Here is a 19,404-nt window from a genome sequence, read left to right as displayed (position 1 = left end):
TACTTTTTGATGTCTTGGGTTTATTTGGACACTCCCATAAGGTTAAAATGTTATTTTGTCTCCTTAATCCTCACAGATAAACCCCGAACCCTGAGCCAGGAAGAGCTTGATCACACCATTTCTCTTTCTCTCTGCTGTGACCACACTGAGCTCTTTAGGTGAGACTTCCTGCTGCCATAGGCTGTCCCCTGCAGCCAACAGCAATGACTGTGACAGGAGCATCCTTGAGAAATCCACTGCAATCTGAGCATCCAGACAGGCTGAACCCACCCTTGGTGGTGGCTGAAGTGCTAGTGACTCCTCTATTGTAACTTTGCCTACTCTGGGGAAAGTAACGTTTTTGTTAAACAAAATCCCTTCAGGGATCAAGGACTACCTGAAGTTTCCATTCTAGATGAATGAAACACATGAAATACTTGAGGCAAGTGATTGTCCCTTTTGAGAAAGACCACTAAGCACAACAGGTTTTTCATCAAGCTCCTCTACTTGCCATCACCGACTTAAGAGTCACTTGTGGCATGTCAGAAATAGCAGAGAGGCAATAATGTACCAGCAAGCACCACTAAAGAGAGTTGGGATTGCCGGGACATTTGAGAGCCACCTGAGGTGACATCAGGCATAGAAGGGCAGAGCATCAAGGATTGTAATAGATAAATTACAGGTAAATATAACTAAGTGTTTTCACATGGTTTTAGGTGGGAGATACAGTTAGACAACTTCTCTTTAGTACTTCTGCATAACTTAATGACAGTTATCTAATCCAATAATTGCCAGTAAAACAGAACAATTTAGAAAGCAATTAATTTCCCAATGTCCATTTTTGCAAAGCTAATTTCAACACACACATTGCTGCAACTTCTAAATAAATGCACATCCAAAAGCACTTACTGTTCACTGCACTGAATGCAGGTCCCAGCTAACAGCACCCATTTGAATTGAGCAAAACCATAGACAATGCTCATTTCCTTACTGAAACTTGTCAGCTGGAGTTGACTCAATTCTATTAAAATAAAACCACTGGAAAGCCTTTTTCCACCATATTCTCCTGCAGCCCTGGGCTCCTTACCCAGCTGCATGTGCAAAGCAGCAGAACTCAGCAGTGCTTACTGTGCTGTAAAAAAAAAAAAAAAAAAAAAAAACAACACAAACCAACAACAAACAAAGAAAAAATCAAGAGCTGCAGTGTCACAATTTTCCTGGGGAAATGGAGAGTAAGGAACCTTCACGCTGATTTTACCTGGCCTCTGAGACCTGAGGACTCAGAGACACAGTGAATGTATTGGCTCAGAGCAGAGCTGCATGGAATGAAATATTTATGGTTTCTATTTCATCACTGGACCTGAAACAAGGCATGGTTAAACCTCTTCCTGAACCCCCTCCTCAGTGTGCCCTGCAGCAAAGCTTAGCAGATCAGCAATAGTAGAAACAAAATTCTTGGAGACATATTTTCACACAGCCATGTATTTTTCTTTTTTCTCCCTTAATAAAGGCAGAAGCAGGAAATGCAAAAGGAATTCCAGCTGAAGCAACCTGCCCAGCTCCCAGCTGGGGCACTATGGGGGCTGAGACTGAGGCTATTTTAAGATAAGGAAAGGCTGACAACCTTCAGATGTCAACATTTAGCAGCAGGCAGTATTTCAAGTATTTACACAGCCATGTCCCTTTCTGAGGGAATGCAAACATTAGGGCTTTTTACACCAGAACTGCTGTGCAGAACAGGAAGTGTTCTCAAGAAGGGGTTGAACACTTCCCCCACTCATCCAAGTCAGGATGCCGGGCTTTGGGGATTACTATTAAAATTTATGAAAAATACTATATTCAAAGACCTGAAATAAGCCACAGACAAGACTGGAGATAACAATGCTTTATTTTTACATTTCAGCAACAGGAGAAATAATTGAAGATGAAATTATCTGCTTTGTTGTAAAGTATAAAAACATTTAATTATAAATATTTCGCTACAAAAGCGTGATTTATAAAATATAATCTGTGAAGATATATACACAGTTTAATTGTTTAGCAATTCTTTCACCTGACATTAAAGAGTAGAGGTTTTTCTATTTATTATTCCATGCTCACAGTTTAGTGCTCACAGTTTAAGAAGCAAAATAGACAAGTGAAAAGATGACTGGTGAGTTTTGTTCTGGGAAAAAAAAATTAACATTTTGCCATGAATTTGGGCAAGATCAGAGGCAGAATTTCAGCAAATCCATGTCTTGGAAGAGGTCTCTGAGGGAAGTTCCCCTGCCATGACCAACAGTGTTTATATCCAGACAAGCAATGGGCATCTCAACATTTGTGGGCAAGTTCCCCATGTTTCCAAGAAGAAATGGCCAATAGTATAATGCAAGCCCTCAAATTCAGTTCAGCTAAATGTGCTCACCTTCCTGCTCTCTGAGCAGGGGGTGCTCAGTATGGTGTGCTGGCATCCTCTGTTGTGCCTCTAATAACATCAAACAATGTCACCTTCATGATTCAGGCTATGAGCAAATTCCAAAATAGAAAAGCCCAGCATGCCATCCAATTGCACTGTCCAGCTGACAATACCCCCTAAAAACAGATACAGCTGCCTAAGCCTGGAAAGTAATAGTGAAGCTGTACAGTACACTAAATGTGATGGAATGTGAAAGAAGATAAATGGTCAGACAACTCAGTTTTCTATTCCTCATTTAAGAGAGCCAGCTTCTTCCCTTTGAAGTCTTGGGGAATCTCACCTCTGATTGAAGGGTTTGTTACTATGGCACTTCAGAGAAGAGAAACTGGAAGACTCTTCAACACGCTGGGTGGCAGAAAATGCTACAGGAAATGATAATGAATTTGATCCATGTCCCTAGTAATTATCTTTCTCTCTTCACAGTGTTTTCATGGTGCCTGTGGCACGGGGCTTTGAGGAATAAGAAAAGGGTGACAACACCCAACAGCAGTACAAACATACAGAAGTCAAACTGTACTTTGTACACCCTGATTTACACAAGACCTTACTACTTGCCTGTAAGCAAGGAATGAATTAATACAGGATTAAGAGAAAAAGGATCTATAGGAAAGAATGAAGTAGGCAAACATGACGCTTGTCAGTGCTCACCCAGGATTTGCTACCTGCTGTTTCTGCTTTAGGGTCATGTGCTCCTAACAGTTCAGAGCAAGCAGCCCGGACACAGCCCCCACTATTCACATCAGTATAAATGCATAGTGACTGCGAGAGTTGTGCCCTTAGGAGCTCAGGAGGATCTTCCAGAAAGGAAGGCTAGCAAAGCTGTGATGAGTTTTAGGCAGGATCCAAGCAGTTCTGTCCAGGCAGAGCCCTGATCTGGGAAACGTACCAAGTGGTGTGCAATTTCAGAGTGCATATTGGCTGGTTGGTTACTGGGTGAATGCAGACTTTAACTCCCTGAAAGCTGCTCGGCGGTGCTTCCTTTCCTCCTCTTCCCGCTTTCGCTCATCCTGCTCAGCTTTTATCTCTGCTTCAAACTTACTGGCTGAGGAGAGGGCTTGAGCCTTCATGAGACAGAGAGAAAATAAACAAGTGTCAAGGCTTGCATCAGAGGGAGAGCCAAAGCCTGAGCTACTCCCAGATGAGTAACACAGAACTGCTTGCTGCACCTCCCAGTGCTTGCTGGGATCCTCTTCCAGGACAGCTCAAGTATTAATTACACTGCAATGCTTGGGTATTTACACACCATACCTGTTACTTTCCTTTACTTTAACATCAACAAAAGAAAGGCTACTTTCTAATAAGTCACTAACAAGTGACCAAAACAAGGCCATCAGTACTGGGTCACATACATTATTTCTATTACCAGGCAGGAGGGCATAGATTGTGAGTATGCAGTGGGAGAAACTACTGCAGAAAACACTCTGAATCACAGCCAAATCTGAGAACATCGTACTACACCATGGATAATCTGCAGATCAAAGAGACATTGTTTACTTGCTGGCTATTTTTCCAGCTTTCATCTCAGTACATCTGCTGTGCAATAGCTGTGTTAGGCTCTTGGGAAAAAACTTCTTATATAAACAAGCAGGATTATTTTCTCTCCAAGAGAGCTTTCAGAAAGGGTGCTTTGTCAACTTCGGATGGTGTACAGCTCTTTCTGCCAACCCCAGGACCCTGCAGAATTATTTTGATTCCAAAGGTTACAGAGAAAGAGATATCTGAAATCCTACACTCCAAAACACTCCGTTCACAACTGAACTCAGAGTGTTCTGGTTGAGGGAGGTTTTGCAAAATGGGAAAACTCTGTCCCTATTGCATTAGTTTTTCAGGACACCTTTGTCTTTAAAAGAGGTCAGCCACCTAGTTCCAGCCACAGGGACACAGGTCAGCCAGTCATTGCTGGTGGGGTGCAGCCAGACATTGCTCTGGTGTGTTGACTGAGCCACAGAAAGACCCTAGCTAGTGTCCAACAAAATTTGAAAGGAAACTCAGCTACAGCTGAGTAGCTGAGCTTCAGCTACAGCTGAGTTTTTTCATATGCCTCTGTGCCACATCATACCTTAGCTTCAAAGAAGTTCTTGGCTCCTTTGACTCCCTCAATGGACACATCTATCTCCGAGAGCTTCGCCAGAGTCAACAGGCCGCTGTCCTCCTCGAGTTCCCCAGCTGCAGCTTTATGGAAAATCAGCAGGAACTAGCAAGACAGAGAGGAAACATTCAGGTTTTTCACTGAGGCTCAAACAACTTAAAATACAAACAGCACAATCACCTGGAGGGGGATGGAATTCACATTTCAGAGCAAAGGAAACCAGGTCTATATAAACCAAGTGGCAGCAAGGAGCTTGTGCTCCAGTACACAGTTCTGTTAGAGACTAAAAGCAGTAGGAATCTCAGAGGAAAAGAAGGTTTCCCAGGAATCAGAGCCCTGGTAATGGCCAGAGGAAGGAGACCACCTTTGCACCTGCCCAGTACAACCACTGGGCACATTCAGATATAGCTCTTGATGTTCCCATAAGCCCTCACAAGCCCTCCACCAGATTCCCCAGTGTTCTAGGGACTCAGGTCACATCCCATGACACTGAAAGCAGGGCAAACATAGCTCTAGTTCACCTCAGGCTGAATGCCTCTCTGAACCAAGGCATTAGTGCAGTCCTTTTAGAGAGAACAGCAGCCCAGATACATGCCCTTGTGACACAGTGGCTTGAACAAGTGTCCACAGAGCAAGGTGGTGAGAAACTTCTGTCCTGCACTGAACCATGTCCATTTAACAAATCCAGAGTCACTACAACAGAGTGCGTATTGGGAAGTGAATTGCAAAGGGAAATGAAAACAAGAGTTATGTCTCATTCCACAAAAACATACCTTTTCTTTTTGTTTTAACAGAAGGAACAAGACATGCCTGCTTAAAAATAAAGACCTCTGCACCACCATCCACCTGCCAACCAAACTCCAGGTTAAGATGTGGAAGGTCTGGGTGTACTTGCAGAGGTCCTGTAAGTCCCTGCTATTCTTAGCGACCCCAGGAGGTGTCTCAGTGCTTGGAACAGTGCAGAGAGAACAGACACAAGGACAAGCCACTCAGGTACAAAAGGAGCACAAAGCAACAAAGCTGTACCAATGCAGCACTTCAGGCCAGGCCAGAAGACTGCAGACACCAGGTAGGCTTGCCCTGAAATCACTTTGCACAGGAACATCAAATATCTCTAATGCTGTGCTCCTCAGACTGCCAGGCTGGGGAGTCTGACATTTCCTATTGAGAGCCCGAACTGTCCCAGAGGAGGGCAGCAGAGTCCCAGCATTCACACTGACACAGCCCTGCTTCAAGCTGCTCGCAGAAGCTGGTGGGAATGCAAGAGTTTGGGTAGGCCTCCCATGAGGAAGGGTGTGGGGATGACAGCAGCGCTGGCCACCCTCTCACACAGGCAGCTCACCAGGCACTGCTCCATGCAACAGCCCCTTAACCTGTGAGTGCTCAGCACAGGGCAAGCACAAAGCAGGCTGGCTTTGGCAAGGGAATTTTCCTTCTCCAAACACTTTGTAGTTGGTTGACCCTGGCTGGATGCCAGGCTACCAAAGCCACTTTATCACTCCCCTTCTCATCTGGATAGGGGAGAGAAAATGTAACAAAAGTTCATGAGTTATAAGGCCCTAGAGAGATTATTCACCAAAATACTGTCATAGGCAAAAAAGGCTCAACTTGGGGATATTAATTGAATTTATTACTACCAAAATTGGAGCAGGATGATGAGAAGAAAAATAAATCTTAAAGACACCTTCCCCTCACCCCTCCCTCCTTGCCAGCTCTACCTCCTGCAGCACAGGGAGATAGGGAATGGGGATTATGGTCAGTTCTTCACAGGTTGTTCCTGCCACTGTGCAGGGAGAAGAGTCCTTCCCCTGCTCCAGCATGGGCTTCCCATGGGTTAACATCTTCCTTTCAGGCAACCACCTGCTCCGGCATGGGTATCCTCCATGGGCTGCAGGTGGATTTCTGCATCCCCATGGACCTCCACAGGCTGCAGCCTGTTTCACCATGCTCTGCACCACAGGCTGCAAGGGAACCTCAGCTCCAGCACCTGGATCACCTCCTGTCCCTCCCTCTCCACTGACCCAGGTGTCTGCAAAGCTGTTCCTCTCACATATTCTCACTTCTCTCTTCTCTGGCCATAATTACCTCTGCACAAGAACTTTTTAACCTTCTTATATATGTTACCACAGAAGCATTACTATCATTCCTGATTGGCTCACCTCAGTCAGTGGCAGGTCTGTCCTGGAGCCAGCTGGCTTTGGCTTACCAGACACAGGGGAAGATTCTAACAGCTTCTCACAGAAGCTACTCCTTGTAGACCCCCTATGAAAACCTGGCTATGCAAACCCAGTACACACACTTAAGAAACAAACTAAATACGTGGTTCACTGGTTTTCATGTAAAAAATAAATGGCTTCTTTAGGAAAGAAACCCAATCCTCCCCAAGACGTCCTCTCCCTCTGCTCAGATCCACTGGGCTCGGGCTAGTTCCCCTTTGCCCCCACCAGGCACTGTGACACAGAGGGCTGGCAGCTAGGCTGGAATTAGTCATGCTTCCTCCTGCTCCACCCTGAAAGTCCCACTTCCTGGCATTGGAAAAGAGCAGTGAAGACAGCACAACCCTGAGGTCTGATACAGCTGTCACCTGGGGAGGGACTGGGTCATGAGTACAAGTGAGCATGAATCATCCTGCAACTTAGGGATGGCGCAGCAGTCTCTAGAATATAGGCTGCTGTGGCCGCAAAGGGCAGGCTGAGTTAAAGGAAACTTGGGACTAAAACACTGCTTAGGGTGGACAGAGCACAATGTCAGTCCCAAGGATCCAGCAAGGTGCACTAGGGGACATCATGCTGGTTTCCCACAGGAGCTCAGCAGCAATCACTCCAGCACACAGCCTGCAGCCCACCTTACCTTGGGGTATTGGTTCTTACTAACTAGAGAACTCCAGCAGTCTGCATTCAGCTCCCACTGCCAGCCTGTGTAACACCCTTGCTGGGCCCAGGACACACCATGTGCAGTTAAGTCTCAAGGAAATGTCAACAGAGAAGCAAAAGTGAATAACGCAGGTAGGTACCTTTCAAAGCTCTGCTCTCAAAGAGGACAACACGACCCAGACTTTCCAACCCACTAACCTGGTAAATTGTATCTGCTGTCACATCCTTCATGACCCAAGACCTATGCCAAGGGCCAGGCTGGGCATCATGCAAGGAAAGGGGTGGGACTGACAGGCAACAGCAGTAGCCTTGCAACAACAGCTTGCCAGAAAAGCAGCACTATGTAAGGATGTGGTTTGCACTAGCTCTGGTAGCAAACACATCATGTGAATCAACATTTCAGCTGGTGAGGGTGTAGAGGACAGTGGGTGGATTTCTGTGTGTTCTAAGTAGCAGTTCCAATTACACATTACTATCACAGCAATTAACTCCAGTTTCCTGTGGTAATGATGGAACTACACAGTCAGAGGCGTGGGGATTTTTTCCCTCCACTATACCTTATCATTTTAAGCCTAAATTTCATTATTTGAGTCATGGCAGGAGCCCTGTACAGTTAATTGTTAATGTATTGGTGGATGTTCAAAGGTCAATGGTACAAGGCAGCTTTCCTAACAGGGCCTGTGGTTCATCAGCAGCCTGTTTGCCAGGGAACAGCTTATCTGGGATGGGAGGACACTACTCAAAGCAGTAGAAAAAGGTGATCTATTGCAAGTGAAAGAGGTCCCTACCAATTCTGTGGCCAGGCCACAAGAAGAGTATGTTCATATACGTATGCCAGGACTTGGTATTCTCTGGATAGGCAGACAGGAGCTCTCAAGTGCTATAGATGCACCCTACTGAGTTCAGATACTCATTTAAACCTGGTTTCTTCAGGGATAAGCTGAATAACCTGAGTCAGCTTCGTCACCCTCCACATGCTTGCTTGCCACCAATGAGAGGCAGAATGGGACAGGCCTATGGTTGAGGTCTCCTGACCCACCAGGAAACCTGCTTCCCTGTCAGCCCTCTGCCTGAACACAGCAGCTGAACAGGGCACATCTGCAGCAAGGCAAGAAGCATCCTGCTCCTCTCTACCACAGGAAGCTTTGTGCGTCTGCCAAAGCTGCTGTGTAATTTGTCCCCAGAGCTCTGCCAGTGATGCTCCCTCATTCCAACCCATGGGCCTCTCAAGCTTGTTGCATGACCATTGTTTTCCCTTCTGGCAAGACACTTGAACAGCACCAGCTGCCTGTGCCACATGCCAGGGGCTGGCAGCACAGGCACCCCTGCAGGAGGCTGTGCTCCAAACAGGTGGCAGCAGAAGAGCTGCTCTGCTACTCATGCCATGCCACTGATGCTGGGACATCGTTTCAGGGCCTTGAGGATAAAGGCATTTCTCTTCCATGGGAGAGAGTCCCTGCAGCAAGCCCAGAGGCTGCCCCCAGCTCTTCACTGCAATGAAGGGAGGCCCAGAATGCACACGGAGGGCTCCTGAGCCTACACAGAGATTTGGCAATCAGACACCTGGGGCCATGGGCATGGTGCTCTTCCTGCTCCACTGGATTCTTTGCTACTTCCAGTTCACCTCTGACCGGGCAGCAGGGAACTCAGGGACAGGCTCTCAGTTCCCAGATTTGCATATCCTTTCTCCTCTCTCGTAACCCAAGTCTTTGGCCTCTGTCTTTTTGTGCTACCCTCTCACAGTGAAATAAACCCAACAAAGCCTTTGGGGCACAAAAGCAGAGGAACATGGTGTGATGTGCCGGTGCAGAGATGGCGCAGCAGCTCTATGAGTGACAGTCACCCCTCATACCCCAACCAGCCCAGCCAGTCACAGGCCTTGGCTGCTCATCCTCCCTCCCAGCACTGACAAAGCTCTCAAACTTCCACAATGGAGAGCCTGATGTTCTGAGCCCTACCCTGGAAGGGGCATGGTGAGATCATCATGCCTGCAGAAACTAGGAAGCCCAGCTGCTGGGGCCCACTGCAGACATCCCACAGGACAGAAGGAAGCAGCACAGCCCTCAAAACTGGTGCAGGACATACACAGTGCTGCCCCTCCTCTTGCTGCCTAAGAGGCTGTGGGTTAATTCAGAAAGCCACAGTGTGACATTTGCTTGTGACTGAGCCAGCTACCAAAGTCTGAGAGGATGAGTTGATGCAACAGGAGCTTTTGGTACCTGGGTTCCTCATTCCTGCTGAGATGATTTGGGTACCCCTGAGTACATGCAGGTCACTGCTCAAATTTCCTCTCTTCGTCTGCCTGGCAGAGGATCCTGGCCTGTCCTCCCAGCTGCCACAATAGAGTGGTAACAGACAGACCTGTTTGAGCTGTGTCCCTGCTGAGCCAGCATGCAGAGCCAAACTGCTGCATCCACACATTTATTCCTTGTTGCAGGGAGGTGACCACCCCTCATAAAGCTTGCCATGGCTGGTCTCTGCATGATGCAGAGAGGGTCCCAATACCAGCTGGGAGAGAGAGCCTTTTGTGCCCCATGATCTGAGCTGCTCCAAGCAGAGCTCCTGCACTGCACCTGAAATGAGGCCTCAGCTGCTGCACCACAGGAGCCAAGCAATGAGACCTGGAAACTCAAGGGACATAACTCCCTCCAGCTACAACAGGGAGCTCAGTGAGCATTCCCAGCAGCTGTAACAGGGCTCAAATGTGCTTCCAGAGCAAGCAGGGAGGTTGGAGAGCATTGGCATCAGGTACCATGACTGCCATATGGAGATGGAGGTTAGCATCTCCATATGATGCTAACCTCCACCTTGACATGGGGAAGCTCACTGCCTTCTCCACTGCACCCCAGCACTGGAAAAACACAGAGGGGAGAGTGCTACCTGCAGCCCACAGCTATGGGGCCCAGCTGCCTCTTCCTTCAACCCCACAGCCCTGTCTGTTACTGCAGCCACGCTCACCTCACGGAAGCTGAGCTTCCCATCAAAGTCTTCATCCACCTCCTTGATCATGTTCTTCAGCCCCAGGTGGGTCTGAGGGGCTCCCAGCTTTTCCATCATGAGCTTCAGCTCCATCAGGTCGATATAACCATCCCGTCCTGAGTCATACCTGCAGGGTGCAAAGGGGAAAGGGTTAACCATCACCATCCCCATACTCATCCACCCAGAAGAGGAACCATGCACATGGATAAAGTCACTGTGAGGTTCAAAGCTTAGGGGAGAGCGGAAGCTGCATGACATGGCCAGTGCTGAGATATATTAAGCACAGAAAAGTAGCTGTCAGCTTTCAGAGCTGTCTCACCAAAGAGAGAAGTGCTCAGGGGAGCTCAGACCAAACAACCCACACAGAAGGAGCACAGAGGAACTCAGCTTATCTCAGTGGGATTTCCATTTCACTCACTTGCCTGTCCAGCACGAAGGCAACTTGCACGCAGCTTACACCATGCACCAATGCGGTGAGGCAAAGGCATGCAGAGTCAGCTGCTGCCAGGTTTCCTGCTAGTTTCAAGGAGGAACAGGGAGCAGAGACCAAGCAGAACCTCTTGGCAGAAAGCAATCTTTCTCTGTAAGCAAAACTCTCCCCCCTCTAGCTGTTAAGATCTTTTCTCTCCAAAATGCTTTTGTACTACAACAAGCACCACTACAACAGCTGCACTTCAGGGCAGCTGTTTATTCTGTAAGCCCGGGCAGAGCAGAAAGACAGTTCCAGGGGAGCACAGCAATTCTAGCCAGGGCTGGGGTACCAGGGCTGCACCACAGGGTGAGGCTGGCAGAGGAAACCAGTGCCCACCTCCAGAAGCAAGACTAGAGTGGGACCATGCTCCCCATGGAGCACAAAGAACTGCAAGGACTCTTCAGAGGAAAGCACCCGTGCAAGGGGAGGAGTTCTTTAGGGATGGGGAGGCAGCGAGTGATCTGCTGTGCACAGCCTGGGACTGTGCACCAACTCCTCCCAACATCTGCTGTGGGTGTGGGTAAAGCATCCGGCCCATCCAGCAACCAGCGCTTCACACCCACCAGGGCTATCACCGGCTCTCAAAGTCCAAAAGCTGCAGGGATGGGTGCTCTGTTATCAGCCACTCAACAGCCCTCTTTCATCCAGGTCTTGCCATCAAGGTTCAGCACAGAGCTAGGGCTTCACAGGAGAGGACAGGGCAGAGTCTCCCAAGCTGGGCTCAGCCTTGGCATACAGCCTGCCATTGCCCCCCTGCCACCATCTCAACCCTGACAGAGTTAAATCCTTTCAGCCATTTAGCAGGAAATCCTAGGCACAGTGCTGAAGCTTTTCAGTGGGCAGGAGCCAGCCAAAGCCCCCCACCCATCATCTTTTATTGACTGTTAGCGCTCTTCCAAAGAAATGAGGGCTGTAGCTATCCCAGACAAAGATCTGCACAGTTGTGGTTACCCTGGAAGAAAGCCCTTTCCAGCTGAAAAACCTCACAGCCACAGAGGAAGCTGTGGCAAAGGAAGGCACGAACAAAGCCACCAGCCCCAAGCTGCATACAGGCGAGGGCAGCACAAGGCAGAGCTGCTGCCAAGATCTCTGCCCCTGCTTTCATGAGCACAGGCAGGCACAGCATGCTTTCTCCCCAAACTACGGTAGCCTCCATGACTTTCCAGAGTCCCACCACCCCCACAAATACTTCTGATACTCCTTGTGGCTCTTAGTTTCCAAGGGTCCCAGGACTAAGAGACTCCCAATGACAGGGACATAACTGCCAGACTAGGCTGGCACAGAGCCCCTGCTACCCCTGCCTGCACTCTCTATACTCAGAGAACCCATGAGCCCTCCAGGCTGGACCACCTTCTGAAAAACTAGGAAAGAAACCTCTATCAGAGCAGAAACCAGGTCACAGACCTGGGATGTCACAGGGAAGAAGTACAGCAGGTTCTTCACAGCAAGGAAGCTGTCAGTTAATTAAAGCACATTCACAGCATTACCCAACCCAACACTGAGATGCACTTCTAAGACATCACAGAAGCATAGCAAGTGCAATATTTAATTGTCAATTTGCTTTTCTTTCAAGTTTGGGAGAAAGGGTGCAGAGCTGTCACTGTTGGAGATGCAGTGCTTTGATTAGACACAGCAGCAAAATGTGCAATGGCAGAGAGGCACCTGGGGTTGCTGGTTTTTTGGGGGGCCTAGCAGGCTCATGCTGCCCTTTGGCTGGGTGCAGAAATAAAGTAATACCAAGGTCCCCTCCAAGGGCTGTTCACCTGAGGTTGGGACACTGCCCAGCCCCACACAGAAGCTCTGTGTAACAGAGATGAAGGCAGAAGTAGGGCACAAGCACAGCCCATGCCTGCTGTGGTCATCTCACCCTCCTGTTATGGACACTACCTGTAGGTAAACGCTGGCCCAGGGGCCAGCACGCTGCCCTGAAAGGGTTAAGCATGGGGCACAGCTTCAGGGCTCATCCCTGCAGAGAGGCAGGACAAAGCCAGGATTGTGAGAAATGGGGTCTTGCCAAGAGCAGGCCTGGCTGAGCAGCACTCTGTACCAGCCACACAATGGGTGTTGAGCATGAGTACAGCTGGTGCTGAGAGGCACCCAGAAATCAGGTTACCAGTCCCCTGCACTCAGGGACAGCCAGACAGAGGGGCACTGAAACACAATGGCAGCACCCTGCAAACTGCTACATTCCTTCCCTGCCCCCTCACCTCCTAAAACAGCCAAACTATTTTAGGACCTGGGTACAGCCACCCAGCTGCTGCACAGCCAGACTATTTAGGGAGAGGCATATTTACATGGCACGAGAAACAGCACTATTCATTCCCCACCGCCCACCCCCAACAGACCACAGGCATTCAGCACTGTGGGGCACAATGCAGACTGCACCTTGCTGGCCAATTGACGCTCCCAGCACACCTCAGTCCTACCAAAGACCCCACAGTCTGTCTTTTGAGAGATCAAAAAACTCCCCTGTCTGCCTTTTGGGAGCCCCCTGTCAGGGCCCTGGGCTCAGACAGCCCTGGGCACCTCTCACACACAGCTCCTGCGTGCTGGTGATGGACAGCCATTACCTTCATAGGCAGAGCTGGAAGAGGGCACCAGGGCAAGTTAAACACAGCCCAGCATCCAGGGGAGCCATCCCAATCTGAACTCCAGGAGTGGAACGGCAAGAGCACGCAGCACTCAGGTGAGCCCTGCCATCACTCACTGTCCTGCTCTGACACCAGTGCTTTGCTTCCTTCACACTCAAAGCTCCCCGGGGCATGAGCCAAGCCTCACCCGAGTGATGCACAGGCATTACAGACAGAGGGGAATTGTGTCACAGGCACAGACACCTCATGTCACATGTCACTCCAGCTGCAGGTCAGTGCCGTGGTCACAGCAGATCCCACCTGTAACAGCTGGGATGCCGCAGGCAGGTACGGGCACCGTGGCTGCTGCGATGAAACTTTGCCACGCTGCTGCCACAGGAGCGTTCCTGGCAGCAATGAGACACAGCAGTGGCTGCCAAAATCTGCTGCAACAAGGATGCACCCAGATTCTCGTGCTGGCTCGCTTCCACCCGGACTGCAGAGCGTGCCTGGCTGCTGAAACACTGGGAGAGGAAAGCAGGACACAAAAGCAGAGGAAGGGGGGAATACTTGCTGAACAGACTTGCTTAAGAGCACTAAGTCTGTTAGGCACAATTACTGCCCAAGTGAAAATATTGCACTGGGGTTACACAGGTGCTGGGGTTCACATTACAGAAGAAAGAGGGATCAGGAAGGGAGAAAAAAGGAAATGCCAAGGACTGCATCACTTGTAGTGACTCTGTAGTCACCTTCCAGCTGCCTCTAAAACCCCACTTAACAAAAAAGGACAACTGAATGAGAAATTACAGATGCTGAAGGATCAAAGAACAGTTTCTAAACGTTCACATGTCTTGAGAAAAGCTGGAATGAGAACCTGCCCTCCCTGTACATGCTTGCTGCACCTTACCTTGCTTCACAATACTATGGGCACCTGTACTTTGATCTGCAGTTCCTGTATGCTGCAATGGCCTAATTGAGGCTTTGAAGTAAAGCAGTTGGAATAATGGTGCTAAAGTAATAATCTCCTCTTAAATATTTCAAATCCTAAGTAGCACTTTATTCCCTCTGAGCATTGTGTTTCACCTTACATGGAGAAGGGGGTGCTAATCTCTGCTCCCTGATATCCAGTGATAGGATAAATGGGAATGGTTCAAAACTGCCTCAGAGGAGATGAGACTGGACCTGAGGAAACCTTTCTTTCAGCCTGAGAGGGCTGTCACACCGTGGAACAGCTTCCTAGAAAGGTGGTCAGTGCCCCAAGTCTGTCAGTGTCTAAGAGACATTTAGACAATGCCTTTAATAACAGGGCTTAACTTTTGGTCAGCCCTGAAGCCATCAGGCAGTCGAACTAGATATGATCATTGATGCTCCATTCCAAATGGAATAGTCTATTCTATTGCCAAGAGCTTTGGAAACAATTCCTCCATACCAGGGTGGGGACAGGAGCAGGCTCCTTGGCCACATGCAGCTTCATCCTCCCAGCCCAGGCAGAAGGAGATCTCCAGCTTTTGGAGGGACATGAGGGCAAAATGAGACTCTCCTCCACTAAGATCTTGTCCAAGCCATTGGGCAAGACCTGCAGGCCCAGGCTGAGTGCCCATGAGAATAACCTCCCTGCCCACTGGAAGTCCACAGACAGCCGGTCACATACAGCCCACAGCAGCTCTGGAGAGAGCAGCTCTGCTGCAGAACGACAGACAAGGCTGGGGCACGTGGCAAAGTGGCTCCAGGAGGGCAAGGGGACATCACTGCCTCTCCTACCAGCCAGATGCAAGGCACTTATGCAATGTGTGGGCAATACAAGAAATTCCCTAGGATATAAAAAGCAATAGCAAGACTGGAATTTCTCCACTCCCTCGTGCCCCACAGATGAAGCTGCTCTCTGTTTTCCTCCCCCTCTAGATTTCTCATAAAGGTCATTCCTGCCAGGCAGAGCCTCCCTGCCTGGCTTCCACACTCCTCTCTGCCATTTTCCTGGACAAAGATGGCACCAAGGGGAGCTGTGAGACTCCAGAGGCCCTGAGAGTTCACTTAGACAACTCAGGAAAGAGAGGTTATCATGGTCCTCACATATTGTCAGAATAGGCAGCTAATTAGGTCACATTATAATTAGCCTGAGCTGCAGACTTCCTGGTTTCTGCCAAAAAAAATACCCATCCTGAGAGCTGCCTGCACCCAGCACTCCAGCAGATACCTGCACCCCATCTCCAGTGGAATGGGGCCAAAAAAACAGATGCTGACAAGAGGAGGCTCGGACAAGAGAAGGGGGAAAAGTGAGCCCAGCTGTGGCAGCCAGAGCAAAGAGCATTACTTCTGCTCTGGAAGGATGCTCCTGGTGTAGCTAGCAGCACACAGCACTGGCTGGAGCACTATATTTTGAGAAGTCTCACTTTCAGATGAGTTCTTCGCTTCCACCCTGGCAGTCACAGCCACCATCCATTCCATGGGATGCCCTGACAGGCATTCAGGGCAGCTGCTATCACCAGGACATCTTTTTAGCTGGAGCACCATGACCCAGTCCACATCATGCACAGGACTACAGGTTCAAATTTAGTCTGAACTACAGATTTAAAAGTCCCACTAAACTGATAAGAAACATTTTTTTTTTATGGGAAGTTTCATAGTGGAAACCTGGCATCCTGTGGCAATGAGAAGATAATAAAGGAAAAAAATAAGCCTTTGAGAGGGGGATGTAAGAAAGACCCCGAGTTGTGGTGGCCAGGGCCAACAAGCCATACAGAGAATTAAAGCCTTAATCACATTAACTCAAGCTCTGACTGACAAGGAATTAAGGGGACCATTTCCTCTCCTCATGGAGCACGTGATGTCAGCCAATAGTTGAGACAGGTCACTGGCAGCAGATGGAGCAAAGACGAGATCCTCTGCCACTGCAAACCTCAGTTGCCTGTAACAGTGAATACCAGGACACAGTTTCCTGGCTGCCTGTCCAGGAAACACAGAGGGGAGCATGCAGCCCACCTTCTCCCCCATTGGCACCAGCAGTTCTCACAGGGTATGCAATGCTTTCCAGCTACATTGACCAGCTGATTAGCATTCAACTGCAAAGCCAAGCTTTTCCTGCTTACAAGGCTAGTGTTTAATGAGCTCATTGTTGAAAAATTAGGCTGCAATTCAGCTCTTCCACTTTTAATTTCCCAAAACCACCGCCATTTCTTTCCTTTTCCCTCTTGAGGCAGTGCCGCTGCCCAGTCCAGGTTCTCACGCAGAGCTTTCAGGCCTTGCCTGCATTGTTTGTCCTCCACCCCTCACAGCACCATGTCTCAGCGTTCCACAGAGTGAATCCCCTTTAAGCACAGTGAAAAGGGACACAGCAGAGAGTGGAGCAGCAGTCCTGCCTGGACCACCTCGCTTTCTGCACCAGCTGCCAACACAACACTGCCTGTGCAACAAAGAACTCCCAACTCCAGTAAGCTCACAAAAGCCCATCGCCTGGTCTCCTGTGGCAACAGCCTGGCTGGGACAGGCAACACCCCGCAGTGCTGGGAGCTGACAGCATTCAACCAGCTCTTGATAGTCTCACAACAATCCAAGGTGCCCAAGGCAGCTTTCAGCTAGGAGAACAATGATTTAACAAGGCACAAATCTCACTTCAGTCACCTCCATAAGGTGAAGTACATCTTCACACCTTGCTCTTTTGTCCTCCCATCTCCTGCCAGGCAGCAGCTCCCCCTCAGTCTGGCAGCGGGTTGTGAGGCTGGAAGGACACTGGTCCCCAGGAGCCCACAGGTCTGTGGTGCTGGAGGGAAAACTGAGTGCAGACAAAGGTACCCAGACACAGCCTAACTGCAGGAGCAGGACACAGTCTGGAGGAGAGAAAAAGGCAGGATCATGGTCCCGGGGAGGGCCAAGCCTTTCTGCTTACAGAAGCAGCTCTCCCTGTGGCTAGCAGCAGCTTGACTTTAACACAAACCTTCCTGCTAGGAGGGGAATCCCATCCCAGCCCCCACGAAAGGAATAGCAAGAGGAAGCTCACCCTTTGCTTGGGTGCACGGGAGGGAGCACCAAGCCCGGCAGACAGGACTCTGCGTGTAGCTCGGACACTGCCAGGCAGAGCCAGCAGGACTGCTTAGGGGTGCTCAGGGTCGCAGCTCTTTCGGGCACATGTCCAGCGCCTCTGCCGGGTCCCGGCACACAGACCCAGCTGGTACCCAGGGTGTGGGGCAGAAGACTGCCTGCGCTTTCCCCCCGTCCTATCCAGAGCGTCCCGCAAAGCCATCGCTCCTGGGTGTTCACCAGAAACAGCCACCGACCCAATCCCAAGCAGAACAGAGGCCGCGAATTAAACGCAAGGCTGAGCCCCAGACAAACTCTACGAGCCCCCCCGGCAAAGCACAGGGACAATCTGGGGCTCAGATGGCGCTGCGAGCGCGCCGCGGCTTCCTCCAGCCCGACCGCAAAACCGCGGAGAAATGCGAGCGTGCCGCTGAGAGCGGGCAGCCCCTCTCCAGATGTGCCCCCGGGGGCCGGCGCCGGGAGGGGCTGCGGGGGAAGGCAGAGCCCAGCCCCGGAGCCCACGGGCCGGGCAGCGAGCCCCCCGCCCCGCTCCCGCCCCACTCACAGGCGGAACATGCGCTCCATGTCCTTGATCTGCCGGCGGCTAAACTCCTTGAACTCGGTGTAGGGGTTGAAGACGGCGGCCCGCCGGGGCTGCGCCGCGCCCTCGTTTATGTCCTGCCGCCGGCACAGCTTAGCGCTCAGCTCTGCGCCCGCGCTGGCCGTCAAGCAGCTCCGATCTTCCATCTCCTCGGCCGCCGCCGCGTCCTTGACCGCCTCTACCTCGCCCTCCGCCGCTGCCCCACTCTCCTCCAGCTGCAGCCGGCGCTGCAGCTTCTGCGCCAGCTCCTGCGAGGCCATGGCCCGGCGCTCCCGCCGGCGAGCGGCACTGCTCTCCGCCTGAGCCCCGCTCCACTCCAGCCAGGACCGCCCGCCCCGGTGCGCAACTTTATTCCCTCGCTTGGAGGGAGCGGGGCGGGACGGGGCGGAGGGAGGCTGGCACGGGGCGGGCACTTAAGGAGGAGCGAGCGGCGAGACGGGGGGGGGGGAGGGGAGGGGAGGGGAGGGGAGGGGAGGGGAGGGGAGGGGGGAGGGGAGGGGAGGGGAGGGGAAAAAGGAGTGTCGTGGGGATTGGTGCCGCTGGATGCGGAGGTACCCCGCGCATGTGATGTGCCAGTATCCCCCAGGCTGATCTCTGACATGGATGCTCTCCCATGTAGCTATCCCCAAATAGATGCTCTCTCATACAGTAGCCATCCTCATATAGAAGACCCACACAGGCCGTCTCCCCACATTCTCATGCAAGGAACTCCCCACTTCATGATCACTCTCCGACGCATCCCTCGTCCTGGGGAGGACTCTATCACAACCGATAGGGTTCTCCCCAGGTCCCCCCTGCTCCCCACAGCCGGACGCTCCACCGGCGCTGGGATGCACAGACCGCGTACACCCCACAGCGCTGCCTGCTCCGCTCCATTCCGTGGGGCGAAACGTGCCCCGAACCCGACCGGGAGCCCCCCGCGCTGAGAGAGAGCAGCGGGACCCCCTCGGCTCACCAGGCGCTGCAGGGACGATGGTGCCCCGCACCATGGCAGAGGGACCCCTTAAGCCCTTCTATGCGCCTCCCCTCTCTTACCTCTTTGGTCTAAAATTAGCCCAGGACAAAGCTCGGCTCAGGCCTGGATTCCCTCTCCTCCCCAGAGAACGCGGGCAGCAGGCGGCCTCTTCCCGCCACCCAGCCCCCCTTCCCAGGACAGTGCCCAAAGCCACCTCTGCTGTCCCCCGGCCCTTGCAGGGGTGTCCCTCACAGGACTGTCAGTCCCTCGCCTGGTGATGTGAGCCTGATGGCGTACCCGAGATGGTATTAGGGCTGGCGTGGGGCGGTTTAGGGTGGCGGCTGATGGGATTTACCCACCGGGGAGGAGGGGGAGAGAAAAGAACCGGCTCGGACACGCCGCCTGCTTATGGCTCCC

At 51.1% G+C, this 19,404-nt stretch overlaps 1 protein-coding gene across 1 annotated transcript; it reads right to left on the bottom strand.

Annotated features, from left to right (window-relative positions):
• Positions 1-1,849: 1,849 nt before the first annotated feature.
• On the bottom strand, positions 1,850-18,347 carry EFHD1 (EF-hand domain family member D1). The gene is made up of 4 exons (XM_058812134.1): positions 17,997-18,347; positions 10,355-10,502; positions 4,494-4,628; positions 1,850-3,495 (listed from the first exon to the last, which is right to left on the bottom strand). The coding sequence occupies exons 1-4, from the start codon at positions 18,290-18,292 to the stop codon at positions 3,361-3,363; spliced, it is 714 nt and encodes a 237-aa protein (XP_058668117.1). The 5' UTR covers positions 18,293-18,347; the 3' UTR covers positions 1,850-3,360.
• Between the last annotated feature and the right edge of the window lie 1,057 nt (positions 18,348-19,404).

Source organism: Ammospiza caudacuta, chromosome 11, assembly GCF_027887145.1.
Source record: "Ammospiza caudacuta isolate bAmmCau1 chromosome 11, bAmmCau1.pri, whole genome shotgun sequence".
NCBI classification, from domain to species: domain Eukaryota; kingdom Metazoa; phylum Chordata; class Aves; order Passeriformes; family Passerellidae; genus Ammospiza; species Ammospiza caudacuta.
The sequence above is the reverse complement of the archived record's forward strand: the minus strand, read 5'-3'. Positions and strand labels throughout refer to the sequence as shown.

What these genes read in the sequence shown, in the direction of transcription:
- EFHD1 (XM_058812134.1), bottom strand. Translation starts at nt 18,292, where the DNA reads ATGGCCTCGCAGGAGCTGGCGCAGAAGCTGCAGCGCCGGCTGCAGCTG. An exon ending in ATGGAGCGCATGTTCCGCCT is followed by an intron (nt 10,503 to 17,996) that starts GTGAGTGGGGCG and finishes TGCACCCTGCAG; the next exon opens with GTATGACTCAGGACGGGATG. An exon ending in GGAAGCTCAGCTTCCGTGAG is followed by an intron (nt 4,629 to 10,354) that starts GTGAGCGTGGCT and finishes CTGTCTTGCTAG; the next exon opens with TTCCTGCTGATTTTCCATAA.